The 15,044-nt window shown below is 53.1% G+C and overlaps 1 protein-coding gene across 2 annotated transcripts in view; it reads right to left on the minus strand.

Annotated features, from left to right (window-relative positions):
* The window catches only part of GRIK4 (glutamate ionotropic receptor kainate type subunit 4), a 418,395-nt gene that overhangs the window by 65,770 nt on the left and 337,581 nt on the right, over positions 1–15,044 (minus strand). For both annotated transcript variants that reach the window (XM_045797991.2, XM_087868360.1), the window contains 2 exons: positions 14,881–14,988; positions 7,895–8,098 (listed from right to left, as the gene is read on the minus strand). In XM_045797991.2, the coding sequence (XP_045653947.2) occupies positions 7,895–8,098; positions 14,881–14,988 (312 nt within the window). The remainder of the gene's footprint in view (positions 1–7,894; positions 8,099–14,880; positions 14,989–15,044) is intronic.

Here is a 15,044-nt window from a genome sequence, read left to right on the forward strand (position 1 = left end):
CCTCTCTCCTGCCAGAGGACTTCAGGAGCCAAACCCAATGATGTCACTCCCTTCTTTGAACAAAACAGACCACCTTGCTCTTCGACAGCTCCCCATGAGTCTTCTGGACACAGCTTCAATATCCAAACACATAAATCCGATCACAACTGGCCCCACTGCCTACAGCCCTACTCTCCTCTGCTCCTTCCCATGTCTGACTCCAGCCACACAGAACCACTCACACTGCTCGGTCTGTCTCTCGGCCTTTACTGCATCTAAATATTCTTTTCTACCAAGATGATCCTTCTCCATCCTCACTACATCCTTTCCTTGGTGAGCCCTTCCCTGCTCACACCTGCCCATACTTCTACCAGACCTGCCCCTGCCACTCACTACCCACCTGACCTTGAACAGGTTCCTTAGCTGCCTTGTGACTCAGTTTCCTCATCTGCAACATTTGGTTGTTGTGAGGACTAAATGAGCTAATACAGCCAAGTGCTTAGAACAGTGCCTGGCTCATAGGAAACAATAAACGTCCGCCGTTATGATTACCACCGCTATTAATATAGCATGTATCACCCTGTACCGTCATTCTTGCTTTACCTGTCTGCCTCTTAGAGTAGATGCTGGACTCCTTACTGGCAACTGTTCACATCCAAATAGTGCTTGTCAGAGAGTGGGCACTTTGGTGAAAGAATGAATCAATCAATCAATGAGTCAATGAATGATTACTGAAGTCCATCTCTTCCTGATTTGAGTAAATTCAGAACCAGGCCTTCATGGGGAAGAGAGAGTAAAATTCTCTCTGAGCATGGCCGTTGTGTGGGGGGGATGGGGAAGAGTTGAACACTCAGTTTTAGCCCCTGGATCGGTCTCTTTCTTTTAAAGAATAGAATTCTATGACCTATTTGCAGTTAAAATAGTCTCTGGCTTCATGGTGAAAAGTAATCCCAGGGGACTTGCTGCGGAATTTTTTTAGTTCAGCAAAATGTCTCTGGACAACCTTCCCAGTGGATCGAGGCCACGCGTGGCCCACCCCACCAGGTCTCTGGCAAACTCACTCCAATCCCTTCTCAAAGGGGCCCAGCAGGGGAAATGGAATGAGGCCTTTCAGCTGCATTTACACTTAATTCATCAAGATGTCCCTGGTAAGAGCTATTTGATGTCAAAGGCTTATGAGCCTTGATTCTAAGCCTTCCAAAGCCCTTCTCTCTTCGAACCTAAGTGTGCCATTCTGCCAACATGGTGTTGAATGCCAACAGGGTGGCTGGTTCTGAACTTTGAAGCTAGAGGGGGACTCTTTCTCTTCCTGAATGTGTTTTTGAGCTGGGTCCTGGGGATATGAAATGCAGTCTCTCCCCTTCCCAGATACCAGTGCTCTGGGCTTCACCGATAAGAATGCCTCCCCCACACTGGGTGAGAGAGGAAGGAGGCCTGGAGGTCATCTGCCCAGCTCTTTCGCTTTCTGGACAAAGTGCAATCCCTTCATGGGCTAGAGCCAGATCTGGGTACCAAGTCCCGGGCCCCCTCCAAGTCCTCTGCCTAGAAGGATATCCCCGAAGTGAATGCCAGTTGTGGCTGCAGGGACACGAGGCTGTCATCCCCACGGGGCGGGGTTGTGTGCCACAGTGGACTACTAGGACTCCATGCCGAAGCCTGACCCTGTCCCGCCACTCGCTGGCTGTGCGACACTGTACTTCTAAGCCTCAGGTTGCTTATCTATAAAATGGGGATAGTAATACCTACTTCACAGAGCTGTGGTGAAAGGCAAGGTGTGAATGCTCGTGCAAGTGGTTTCAGACTTGCAATCACTGCACAAATGTAAAGCATTACTGAGACAGCACCCTGGACAGAGACGCCCCTGCCAGCACTGCTTCCCAGCTACCCGATGCCGCTGGAAGAAGTTCTCCAGTCTCCGCAAGGACTCCAAAACCCCACTCCATGTTCCATCCCAGGCCTTATTCTCAGTTCTGAACTCTGAGCATAGTGAGTTCATTTTACACAAGAGCCCACCCCCCACTGCTCCACAGCTCCCTCTAGCGACAACCACTCATCCTGCTTTCCCACCAATCTAGGCTTCTTTAAAGATCATTCCACCAGCATTGACCGCAGCCACCTGCTCTCAGTCCAGCCACCCACGGAGACTGCTCTTGCCAGTGACTTCCGTATTGCTAAATCTGAGGGATGCTCTTCTGTACTTCCTTTCGAAGGCTGCAAACTTCTTTATCCATTCTCTTTCCATGGCCTTCAGCAGCCTCTTGAGCATGTGTTTTTCTCCTGGGTGATTCCTCCTCGCTCGAGGCTTCAGCAGCTACCTCCTATTCACGGGGCACTCTGGAAGCTACAGCCTCAGTGTGACCCATGGTAGTCAACTGTCTGCTGTACACCTCTACCCGGATGTCCAAAAGGCATGCCAACGTTCCCAGTTCCAAAGCGAAATTCATCCTCCCTTTTCCTCCCACACCTGATGTTCTCTTGAATTTTCCACCCTAATGACTGGTACTATCATCCAGCCCAATGTCCAGATTAGAAATCTGGGAGTTGTCTTACTGTATTCCCTCTCTTGCATGGTCCACACTCATTTAGTCCCTGAGTCCTGATGATTGATCTTTTAAACAGTTTTCAACAGATTATGAAACAGTACATCCATTATGACCTAGGATCTCATGCTCCTTCCTTCTGGCATGCTCTCCTCTCTCCATGCCCCTCCATGCCTGGACAACATCTTCATCTTTAAAGATTCTGGTCAAGCATCACCTCCCACAGGCATCTCTCCTAGATGTCACCAGCAGAATTAGGAGCCCGTCTCCCAGCCCTCTCCCCATACCCTGCTTTTTCCCAACACTGTCTTTCTCATCATGCTTTGAGCCAATTGTCTCCATCAAAGAGTGACCTGGGGCCCATCTCATTCCTCTTTGTATTTGAATGCCTCAAACAATTTCAATGAAAACTCTAAATAAATTTATTGGAGTGATGCAGGAAGACCCCTGAGACTGTCCCTGGGGTACCTCCTGCTTCACACTATTCTAGTCCATCCCCTCCTCTCTGCCAAGTACACCTCCACCAACACACGCCATCACTGTGGACAGGCCTGCTGCAGGCTCAGCAGGGAAGGCTCTGGCTCAGGCAAAATGAATCCAAACCTGACAGCCTCCCCAAGTAGTCATCCTTCTCATCTCTGCTGCTCAAACAGTGCACCGGGGTGAGAGGCCATCCACCTAGTCCAGTTGATGTGAATCCACTTGTCACTCCAACCACACTCCCACTTGTCATGGGATTTGTGCCAAGAGACATACCCTGATGATTTCCGAACAGATGCAGTAAACATGCTCGAACGCTCTTCTGCAGCTAATACGCCATGTGTCCGAGCCCAAGGGCCTTGGGTAAGCAGGCGATAATGGACATGAACTCGGAGGCTCTAGAACACCCACCAGAGATGGCCCACGCCTCTGCACTTCTCTCCATATCACTCACACGTGCAGGAAGCTGCTGTGTTCTTCAAACTCTCCAAAGGAAGAGATTCCTTAGCCAGGTACCAGCCCCCTATGTGTGGGGTGTGGTCCCCCTTTATATCCAGCCTTCTTCTCTCCTGCTGCAGTTCTAGTGGCACTCGCCTGGCCGATTGTGCAGGGGAAGCTGGTGGGCAGCCCTGTACACACACACCTTCCCTGGGTGCCTTCCCCTTTGTACACTCTCTCTCCCCAGAGCCGCACATGCCTGCAGGACGAGCCCTGAGCCCTGGCACAAAGACATTGGCCCAGGACCGCTACACCTCCATGAAGAAATCTCAGGCTTACTCCGGTGTGATGCTGTGAACAATCGTTTTCACTCTCGGCTGTCAACAGGTGACTGGCTTAGTTTCATTTTTTGTACGGGGGAAGGCATTCTCCTTGAACAAGAAGGGGGCCCTGAGACACCTGGTATACCTCAAGGAGCCTAATAATCATCAGTCCTGAGGGGCGCCTGGCTGGCTCAGTTGGTAGAGTGTGTGACTCTTGATCTCAGGATCGTGCGTTCAAGCCCCATGGTTCACTCTTGCTCCAAACCAGCTAATGCTCAACTCCAGGCTCCCCCAGCCACAAGGACTCCTGCTCAGTGTTACCCGTGGCCCCCGGGCAGGTGGCCTGACAGCAGCTGCATCCTCACAATCCAGGGCACATTCTGTCACCGCCTTGGTAGCTGGGGCCCCGCCATCATGGCACTCCACCGTCCTGGCTGGCGTGGCCCACTGTCGGCTCCTCCTGACCGTTGCCTCACCTCACCCCCAGCCTCCAGCCTCCAGCCCCGAGGCCTCCTGGGGCTGCTGAGTTGCAGGAGTACTCGGGGCCTCCCGGGAACCAGGCCGCCCGCAAGGCCGCAGGGCAGGGAGGTGGGTCAGCGGCTCACACCCACCCACTGTGGCTTGCACGAGGGGTGCTGTCACTGTTACCTCAGGATCTGACTTCTTTGAAGGCAGCCACAGAGTTCTGGGGCACAACCTGGAAGCATGGGTTTGGTGACACTCCATGGGGTGACCCTCAGCCAGGGAGAAAGGAGACTCGGCGCATACCTTCTCGTCCCCGTCGCTGCGGGCTGCTTGGTGAGGCAGCCGTTCCCTGGGTCTCTCTGAAGAGCGAACCCTCAGCTGTGCTTGGTGCAGAGCTGTGGCTGGCACAGGGACGCACTCCCTCGGATGTACCCGTCCTCCTGACCTGTCACCCCCCTTCCTTCTCCCTCACTCCTGTGGCCTTGGAACAGCACTCCCCGACTTAGCCTGGGAGCTTCTCCCTCAGGCTCAGTTTTCTAGGGAGCCCTGGCTTCAGACAACACACGCTTCCCGTGTGTCAAATCCTCTGTGGTATGTTATTTTAAATTCTTAAAAAAAAAAAACAAAAAACCCCTTCCAAATGAACACTGAAGGCTTGGGGAAGGGATGGAAAGGAGAAAACAACTTGCCCAAGAACACACAGCTGGAAGGGGATGAACTGAAACTGAAGCATCAGGGTCTGCGTCCTCTGAGACCGCGAGCGCTGAAGTCAGAGAGACCGGCCTTCGGTGCCGACTCTCCACTTACTAGCTATGTGACCTTTAACCTCTCTGAGCCTCTGCTTCCCCGCCTGTAGAAGCGGCAGATGTAGGGGTGGTGGGCGTGGAAGTTTCTCCTGGCTGGGACATTCCAGGCTCTGCTGTTCCAGCCTCTGAAATGTTCCTGTGTGACTTGGGGAGGAGGTCACACGGGACGGATCCAGGCTTTAGGACTAGCGTAAACCGAGGGGAACATCTTGGCCCACACATCAAAGCCCTGAACTAAGGGAAGCTGGGGTGCCAGCATCACCCACTCCTGCCTCGGATCAACCCCAGTGGCATTCAGACAGCCTCTGGGCTGGAATGCTCTTCCTATTCTTCCCATGCCAGCTCCGACATCGCTTCCCAGGGGAAGCCTTCCCTCCCCTGCCCCCTTGCCTCTCAAGACTGGATCCCGCTGTCCTCGGCTGCATTCTCACGGCTCCTTCTACTTCGCCCCCTGACGCTTATGGTTGGAAATTATACAGTAATATGATCCTTCATCAACATCTGTCTCTCACTGGTAAGATTCATGAGGGCAGGATCTGTGTTCATTTTGTCCCCACCTGTATCTCCAGCACCTGGAATAGCAGAAGGTGTCCAATAAATAGTTACGGAATTAATGGTTTATAATTAATTAATTAATATTATGTAGCCAAGTCTTGATGAGACCAAAGCAGCAGTGTTCTGGCTTGAAAGCCGACCTGGGGTGAATTTTAAGATCCCTGGCTGATTGCCTAAGTCATTCGGTATGGAACTGCGTGTCCTTGAGCCCCAGACTCCTCTCCTCTCCCTGCCAGCCTGTGTCACAGCTCATTAAGGGGCGGATAAGGGGATTGGCTGTATACTAACTCTGGCATCCCTGAAGTCACCCTACCTGTCACCAGGCAGCCCAAGGGGCTGAAGAAACGGGCTCAAGGTGACCAAGTTTGTCGGTAAGAGGAGAAGGAAAAGGCCCGACAGCTCGGCTTTCTGGGGTTTAACCACTGGGCTGCACCTCCACCGTGAGAAGCAAACCAGAAATCTGTTTCAGGAGGGGGTCTGGGACTGCTCAGAGGAGAGGCATATCCTTCTGTGCTGAAGCAAGGGCATCGTCAGCAGGGTTAGCTCCAGTCTCAAAGAGAGCAGACAGCTCTCGGAGGAAATCTTCGCCCCCACCCCCTGCCCCTGTGAGATGCTCCCAGGGCTCCTTCTAGGCCTTCTGCAGCCTTCTGTTGATTGATCGGTGCTCTGTGTGCAAGCCTTTCCATGCGAGCAAGGCCTCGCTTCAGAATCAGCTCACACTGGAGCGTTCACAGTTCCCTGCACGAGTCTCGCTCTGTACCCCGCCGAGTCATTGCAAATGCTGTCTATCCTGCCAGGCAACCCTTCCTAAGCACCCCTCCTCCTCAGCTCTTAAATATCTTCCCATGCTCCTGTCCAGATAGGACGTTTCACGACGCACGGCCAAGGACTGCTTTTTTAACAGCCCAACTAACATTTTTATCCTTGCAGACTAGGATGGCAAAAATTTGTCTCATGTCCAAAGTGCGGTACATAGGAAGGGTTAAAATCATATCAACTCAAGACATCAAGGGCAGAGGGGGGAAAAAAAGAAAGGAAGGAAAGAAAAGAAGAAAGCTGGGCTGAAGGGAAGGGACTTGTGGAGGGAGGGAGCATCAAAAGGAAGGAGACAGGAAGGGCCTGGACTGAAGGATACCTTTCTTGGAGACGTCACAGTCCAGCTACGGTGGTGTGCGGCGGTGGGAAAGAACATGGGCCCTGGTGTTAGATCCGGGTTCAAATCCCAGCCCCGTCTCATATTAACCTAACCGGCTTCAGACAAGCCATTCAAGCCCTTGGCGCTTCAGATGGCTTGTTTGTAAAATGAGGATAACAACTAGCTAAAAGGTGTGTTTAAAGAGGATTAGAGATAATGTATGTAAAGCACCCTGAACGTTGGCATTCACGGAGAGGCTGCAGGAGCCCTGCAGGGGCTCCTTCTGCCTTGGAAAGTACAGAGGGGGAGAGGGCTTGGTTCAAGGTCGCGCTAAGACCCCAGGTCCGTGCTCTCTGCACAGACTGTCCGCCAGCAGGACCTGACCACAAAAACTTGGTTACAGAAACATGGACAGCGAATCAGTAACGACTTAATTAATTTTTATGGGTGTTAATAGTGTGTACCAAGAAAACAAGAGATTTCCCCCTGGAAGAACTTTCTATATCCTTGCTCTAACTGAACAGATGACTGACATTCTAGGATGCTCACCTGCATTTTAACCAAGTCCCCATATTCACCCTGGAAATCTACAGCCTGTCCAAGTGCACCTTGGCTCTGAGCCTGTAAGAGTACATTAACACCAGCAAACAATAAGATGAGAAGTAACACGATAACCGTAACCGTGACCACCTGCTCTGACAGTCCATTCCTTTCCCCCTGTTATTTTACCGTATCTCCCCTGATGGCAACTGTCCAGTGTCAAAGTCAATGGATGTAGGGTGTTCTACTCTCCCAGGCCTGTGCACGCCCTGCCAGGGGGTACTACGAAGCAATGAAATAATCAGAACACACAAAAGCACCAGGCTCACCCAGAAACGGACCGCAAACCCTCAAACCCATGTTGATTGGTCAACACCTCCATTACCTGGGACAGGTGCTGAGCCGGGAGAGCCACAGGGCAGGGATCACGGTGGTCTTCTTCACCACTGTGTACCACCAGTGCCTGGCTCGGTGCCGGCCCAGAAAAGATTTGTGCAACGAATGGACAACGACATGAAAAATGCACGATTGACTGAATACGTAGATGGTTCATGAGCATACGACATGACCTTATGCCCTTCCATCTCCCTCCCTAGCCCACCCCCAAGTCCAGGTCACCTGCCCTTTCCTTACCCTCGCGATCAGCTCCCCGACCATTCCTGTCCAGGTGCCGTTGGCCTCAGGAACACCATACACGCCATCCCCAACCAGACGGATCTTGTAGTTGAACCGGAGGATCTCTGCCAGCTCCTTGAGCATGTCCACACAGAAGCCCTCGTAGCGGTCGTTGCCTTCCATCTCCTGGTGGTTCCCCTTCAGCATTAAATACGGGTTTTCCTGCAGCAAAACTGGGCAGCTGTCATTCTCATCTTAGCCCTGGTGTCTCAGCCACAAGGGACGGGGGTGCCAAGGCAGAGGCTGGGGGGGGGGAGGGGGAAGGGAAGTGACTCAGGTGACGGGGAGCTACTCTGGAGGTGGCAATGAGCTTCCCTCCCGGCCTCGAGGCACTTCTCTTACCAGGAACACGCAAGGGTCCCCAGTGCACAGAGGGTCAACCTAAAGCCTCTCTACCTTAAGGGCATCATCCAGCCTCACCCCCATTCCATCCCTTCCTCTTTTCCCTTCCTTTTGTCTACTGCACGCAGACCTATCACAGGCATCAGGAGATGCCAGGTTGCCGACAGTACAGCAGGGCAGGGTGGGAACACCCACTGACCAACTGCAACCCAAGGCAGAACACGTCCAGCCATGAGCACTCTGGGAAGGGGGTGGGGCTCTCTGGTGAAACATCCAGAGAAGGTTGGACGGGGGAGGGAGAATTCAAGCTGGGCTCCAGAAGCCAATGGAAGACGGATGCAGTAGGTGTGAATGGAGGGCATCATAGGCAGGGGAAAGCAAGACCCACGGCATGATCCTGAGTGAGAAGGAGCATGGCGTCTTCCCCCCACAGGGGACAATGGAGCCTCCATTCAGCTGGAGCATAGGTTGCGTGCAGGATAAATTAGATGAGTTAGGGTCCGATGGGCCCTGGAAGCCAGGACAAAGTAGATGCTCCTCGTACATGCATAGTAGGGAAGCAGGGAGGGTTTGCAAGGGTTAAGGGTTAAAAATATCAAATAATAAGACAACATCTGGGGGTGAGGGCAGAGTCTCTCCGGATGTGAGATACTGAGTCCTGTGCCATAGTTTGCTCTGGTTGGAGTGCTGGGAGCTGGAAGAGACACCGAGAAGTTCAGGGTGGACAGCAGGAGGGGGTGTGGGGCACAGAGGGTAAGAGCGCTCATGCTGGTGGATCCTGAGTGAATGACTGGGGATGGCATCATCTCTCACATGGATGGTTTGGAAGGGAAGAGGATTTGGAACATGTCGAATGTGGGGTGCTGGTAGGCTATCCAGCTATGCCTGGCTGAATGCTTAAACTGTGGAGTGAGAGCAAGACTGGGGCAGGGCCTGGGAGGCCTCTGGAGGAGGAGATGGCTGAAGCCACAGGATACGTGAGGCCATTGAGGGGGAAGCACTGAGGAAGGACAGAAGTCGGACAAGACCCTCATCTTCCACCGTGGGAAGATGACGAGCAGCCGTGGAAGAAGACAGAGCAGAAGCAGTCAGAAAAGCTGAACAGCAGGAAAACGTGGCCGTGAAAGCTGAGGAGGAAGGAGGTTGGGGAAGGAGCATACAGAGATTCCCACACAGAGATGAAGCAGGGCTGTGAAGGGGCACCTGGGCCAGGTGTCGCCGGCGAGCCTTCCGAGGCAGGTTCAGTGGGGACGGCAGGACTGGGGAGCGAATGAGATGTGCACGAGAGAAGGGACCAGAATTTTGAGAAGTTGGGGGATAAAGAAAGGTGGGCAGATGGCCTCTCTACCTGACGGCTATTGGCCACGTCTCTCCTCCAGCTTCAGCTCCGCATCTGCAAAGCACCGGGCTGGAGGACGCCCCCAGTGGCGACCAACACCATGACTTGTGATACCCTAAATGGGAGGCTAGCTGGAGGGGCAGCCGGGCGTGGGTAAAGGGGTGGTGATGGCATTGGAGGATGGGAGGGACCTGGGTATATTTGTAGGCAGAGGGGAGGAGTCCCGGGAGAAGGAGAGATTAGCAAAGGGAGAAGTGCTAGCTGGTGCAGCAAGGTCCCAAGGACGAACGGAAGGAGACAGAGCCAAGGTGAGAGTGATGCTGGAAATGGAGCTGGAGGTGAGGTGGAGACATGGACAGATGTGGATAGAGAGAGGAAGGGGGGGGGATGGAAGGGAATCCGTGCCAGCCCCCAGAGTTGTGTTGGGGGCAGGATTGAAGGCTTGGTGTGCAGAAGGGTTTGGAAGAACTGCTCAGAGGATAGGACAGGGAGGGAATAAGTCATGAGTCCAGGGAGTGCCAAGGCCCAGGGGAACTCAGGAGGCTGACTGAATAGCTGGGAGCAGGGATTGCAAGGACAGCCGGGCTCGGGACAGACATGCGGTGGGAGGGCTGAGCAACATGGTGGAAACTGTGCTGGAACCTAAGAGAGGGAAACGCTGAAATGCTGGTTTGCTGAGCTCACACTGGATTGGGGACGATGAGTCAGACAAACGGAGGGCATGTGGGGGTGGTATGGGAGAGCGATTCTGTGGATGTGAAATGGGAGAGAAGAAGGCAGAAGGTTTTGTGTCAGGGAGAGGGAGCTCTGAGTCAAAGGGGATGTGGTTGTTTCATGACCAAGTTCACTGCCGTGTCAATGAGATGGGCTGGACTCTGCCTTCCACACACGCTGTCCTCGGCTCAAGGGTTTCTCTCTGCCCCAAGGGCTCTCCCTCCTCTTCTTCTGCCTAACCTAACTCACCTCCGTCCTTGGGATCCCATCACCTTCTCTGAGGCCAACTCACTTCTCAGAACTCCCACTGCACTCACAGCCAGAGGGTCCAGTGACCCTCTAGGGTGTGCTTCCCAGTAGAGTGTAAGCGGGGCCTGGATGGACTCTTCCCCTTCTTTGGGACCCCCATCTGGCTCCAACATTAGGCTCTCATGGACTGAGGGAACAGCGCAGAAATGGCCTTAGGGAAAGGGCGTGGCGGGGGTCCCACCCTGGATTGGCAACACTCTAGCGTACCTTTAATTTACCCGGGGAGTTTCATGAGATTCTTCTCCCCACATAGTCTCGACTCTCAAGTTAACTTAAAATTCACGGACATGTTCAAAGTAAACACACGAAAGGCCAATCTTGGCGGGAGGAGATGGGTGGAAAGGTAAAAAAGTCAGAAAGGTTGGGGCTCAGCGGCACTTTGGAGAATGTGGGGACCGTGAGCTGGTCTGGAGCAGCGGGAGCAGTGAGGAGAATGGAAGAGGTGATGCAGGCAAAATGTTTAACCTGGGGTCTGACATGGGGGAAGTGCCCAGGGAGTGAGTGAGAGCTACGGCTAATTCTATGCAAATACATCACTCACACACCCCGAGCGTACCCCCACAGGAGCAGGAGACGACAGGGATGTGTGCGGAGTTTTAAGGGATAAGTCATTCACGATTACCGCTTGCCAAGGATAACCCACAAATGGTCCCCAGGGACTAAATTAAGATAATCGTTTCTGGTGAGAGTTACTGACTTGTAGCAGCCTTCTCAGACACACACGCACAGGACAAGAGCTGCGTCTGAATTGTGCTTACCGTGTTATGAAATGTCACTGGACACAGAGGAGCCCTGTCACCACCCTTCATGAACACGCACGTGCATATGCGAACATGTGCGCGCGTGCACACACACACACACACACACACACACACACACACACCGAGTCAGATTGCCTTCCCCGGTCTAGAAACACAACCCTGCCGTCTCAGTGTCCCTGTGGGTCCATGCCAAAGCTCTGAGCACTGTCCGAGTCCAGCCCGAGAGGCAGAAAGTACAAACCAGCGATGTCCCCACGTCCCTCGCAAACTCTGGGTGGCTCTTGAGGGACATCCCCCTACACTCTATGAAAAAACTCCTTTATTTAAATTCTAATCACTGAGCTCCTACTTTGTGTCAGGAACCCCAGTCTTTGAGGAGCTCTCATTCTAGAAGCGGAGTAGGGTGGAAGCAACCCCCTCTAACGGGAGAAATGCCACAACAGAGGTGTGTGCAAAATGCGGGGAGAGGGCAGGAGGGCAGGAGTCAGGCTAGGGAAGACTTCATGGAAGAAGTGACATCTGAACAGAGCTTTGAAGGGAGCACAGGCATTTCTAGCTGGAAACGGGAATTAGGGGGAAGGGTATTCTGGGCTGAGGGAACAGCACGGACAGAGGCACGGAATGGCATGATACGGTGAGGAAATGCTGGGCAGTCCCAGACCACCAGACCCCAAGTCACATGGAGTAGAAGCAGGTATGGCAGGCTGGGCCTGATTTTGAGGGGTCTCTATTCTAAGTGTAGGGCTGGTGGGCCCGGGGTGGTAGGACCTCCTTAGAAAGCCCATGCTGACAAAGGGGTAGGGAGTATGGGGGGTAGACTGAGCAAGTGAGGAGGGAGCCTCTAAGGAGGTCATGCTGAAAGAGGGAAATGGGCCTCAGTTAGAGCATGGGCTTTGGGGACAGACAGCAGGGGACAGACTCAAGAAGTACTGGGAGGTGGAGAAGCCAGTAGGAGTGAGGTCCCAGCCGTCGTGCTAGGCCTGGACAGCAGCTCACCATCGCCCAGCTCAGCCAGGCTCTACTAGACCTCAGGAGGGGCGGTAGTGACACCACCACCCTCCAATCTTTCTGGCATTTCCACGTTGGTTCAGACAGGCTAAGGCTGGAGCTGAGAGGGGGAGTGACCAAAACTCTGGGAGCTGGAATTGCTCTCTCCATCCTTCGCTCTGACCATTCCCTCTGCCTGGAATATTCCCTCCCAGATGGCCATGTGGCTCTGTCTTCCACCCCGTCAGGTCTCTGCTCCGGATTTCCCTGGCTCAGTGGGGTCCACACAGATACCGGCACTCCCAGCACCCTGACTCCCCTCCTCCAGCTCCGTCCGTTCCTGGGCACCTACAGCAGTGCCCAGCATATAGTAGTGCCCCCCAACTATTCACTGAATAAATGCATGAAAATGTTCAGTGACTCCATCTCCTACCATGAAGGGAAAACTCAACGGTGTGGCATCCCAGTCCTGAAGCATTATGGGCCCAGCCCACTTTGCTGGCCTCCTCCTTTCCCCTCTCGTCCAAGGCCTATTTCCTGGAGAAGCTGCCTTTCTCGGCACTTCCTAAACACCCCATAATGCTGTCCTTCGTTCATCTCCCTCCCACCCCCATCTCTCCCTGTCTTCTAGAGCCCGTCTCAAGTGTCCCTTTTTCTCTGGGGGGCTTTGCTGACCTTCCTGATGGGGTGGAACCTCTCCCTCCTGCAACCCCCAGAGTGATAGGTGTGCTCCTCTTTCCTGGCTTTTATTGCACTCTGCCCACAGTAGGTCAAGACTTCCAGTCTAATGTTCCTGTGCCCACAGTAGGTCAAGACTTCCAGTCTAATGTTCCTGTGCCCACGGTAGGTCAAGACTTCCAGTCTAATGTTCCTGTGCCCACGGTAGGTCAAGACTTCCAGTCTAATGTTCCTGTGCCCACAGTAGGTCAAGACTTCCAGTCTAATGTTCCTGTGCCCACCGTAGGTCAAGACTTCCAGTCTAATGTTCCTCTGCCCACGGTAGGTCAAGACTTCCAGTCTAATGTTCCCGTGCCCACGGTAGGTCAAGACTTCCAGTCTAATGTTCCCGTGCCCACGGTAGGTCAAGACTTCCAGTCTAATGTTCCTGTGCCCACAGTAGGTCAAGACTTCCAGTCTAATGTTCCTGTGCCCACAGTAGGTCAAGACTTCCAGTCTAATGTTCCTGTGCCCACAGTAGGTCAAGACTTCCAGTCTAATGTTCCTGTGCCCCAGGAGTCATGAAGGTAGGGATGGAGGTCCCCGAGCTCTTTCATTATCTCAAAAAGCCTAAAGAAACAGACACATTTGCAGACCTTGCGCATTTAGCAGTGATAAGGCTGAGCAGACTAACTAGTACCTCAGGTCTCTGCTTTGGGCTGGAATTATATCAGCGTGGCAACAGTGGTTATCTCCTGCTGATAAGACACTGTGCCAGGCAGGGAAATATGCTTTTGATTCGTTAAAAGGGGGAAAGGGAGGGGAGAGGAACAAACTAATTATTGCTTAATATATGTAGCTGGGTTAACTGACAAATCTTTTAAAACATGAGGTCTTCACAATGGAAGACGACAATGACCTTGGCCATGAATGCACTTGATCCGTGCCATCTACTAAATTATAACCTCTTTGAGGTTAGAGACCAAGTCTTACTCATCTTAGTGTCTCCAGGAATGAGCACAGTGCCTGACCCATGGGGAGAAGGGTTTGGTAACTGTTGACGAGAATTGAATCAAATAAAAAAGGCAGATGGTCCCTTGCTCTATAGATGGAGAACTTTCTTTTGACCCTCTGGAAATGAAGACACAGGCCATAAAAACCCACTGAAATTCAGGTATCTACTGGGGGGGCGTGCACATTTTATACAGATATCTATTGGGGGGCGTGCACATTTTATACAGATATCTATTGGGGGTGGCACACATTTTATAGGGGTATCTATTGGGGGGCATGCACATTTTATACAGGTATCTATTGGGGGTGTGCACATTTTATACAGATATCTATTGGAGGGCGTGCACATTTTATATGGATACCTATTGGGGGTGGCACACATTTTATAGGGGTATCTACTGCAAGGGCCCATTTTATACACAGTAGGCACCAAGCAAGGAAGGCTGTCGTGAAAGAGTAGGGGCCACCGTGGTGGACTGGATCCAGCCCCCTGTTGGGCTTCTCCCCCCAGCCCTGTTGCAGAAGGCCCCCTTCCCTGGGCCAGGCACAGCCGCCCTGGCTGTCCCGGGGCCCCTGGAAGAGGCACCCACAAACTGTGATGTCTCTCCACGCCACCCCTCTTCCCCAGCTGCTCTGGAACTCATCAAATATCATTTCCATATGAAACAGCAACTTGTGTTTAATTACACTGTCATAAATTGGCCTCGGTGCTGTGATTAGAGCTCTCATCTTGCGTTCACTGGGAAGCCCGGGCGTGCCTTGGAGCTGGAGGCGGCACCCCAGGGAGCTGCAGCTGGGAGCCCCGGGACCACCCCGCTTACCAGGATGGTTGTGACAACCAGGGTGGTGTTGAAGAGACTGTCGGAGATGTTGGAGGCGTAGAGGCGGCTGTCCATGCTGAGCCCGTCTGCCACGTGCCACTGGCCGATCTGAGGAGATACAGGAGAGAGGGCTGGGAAGACATGGGGTTAGGAGGCGGCTGGGG

Source organism: Ursus americanus, chromosome 16 (genome assembly GCF_024610735.1).
Source record: "Ursus americanus isolate L20-20 chromosome 16, mUrsAme1.1.p, whole genome shotgun sequence".
NCBI classification, from domain to species: Eukaryota; Metazoa; Chordata; class Mammalia; order Carnivora; family Ursidae; genus Ursus; species Ursus americanus.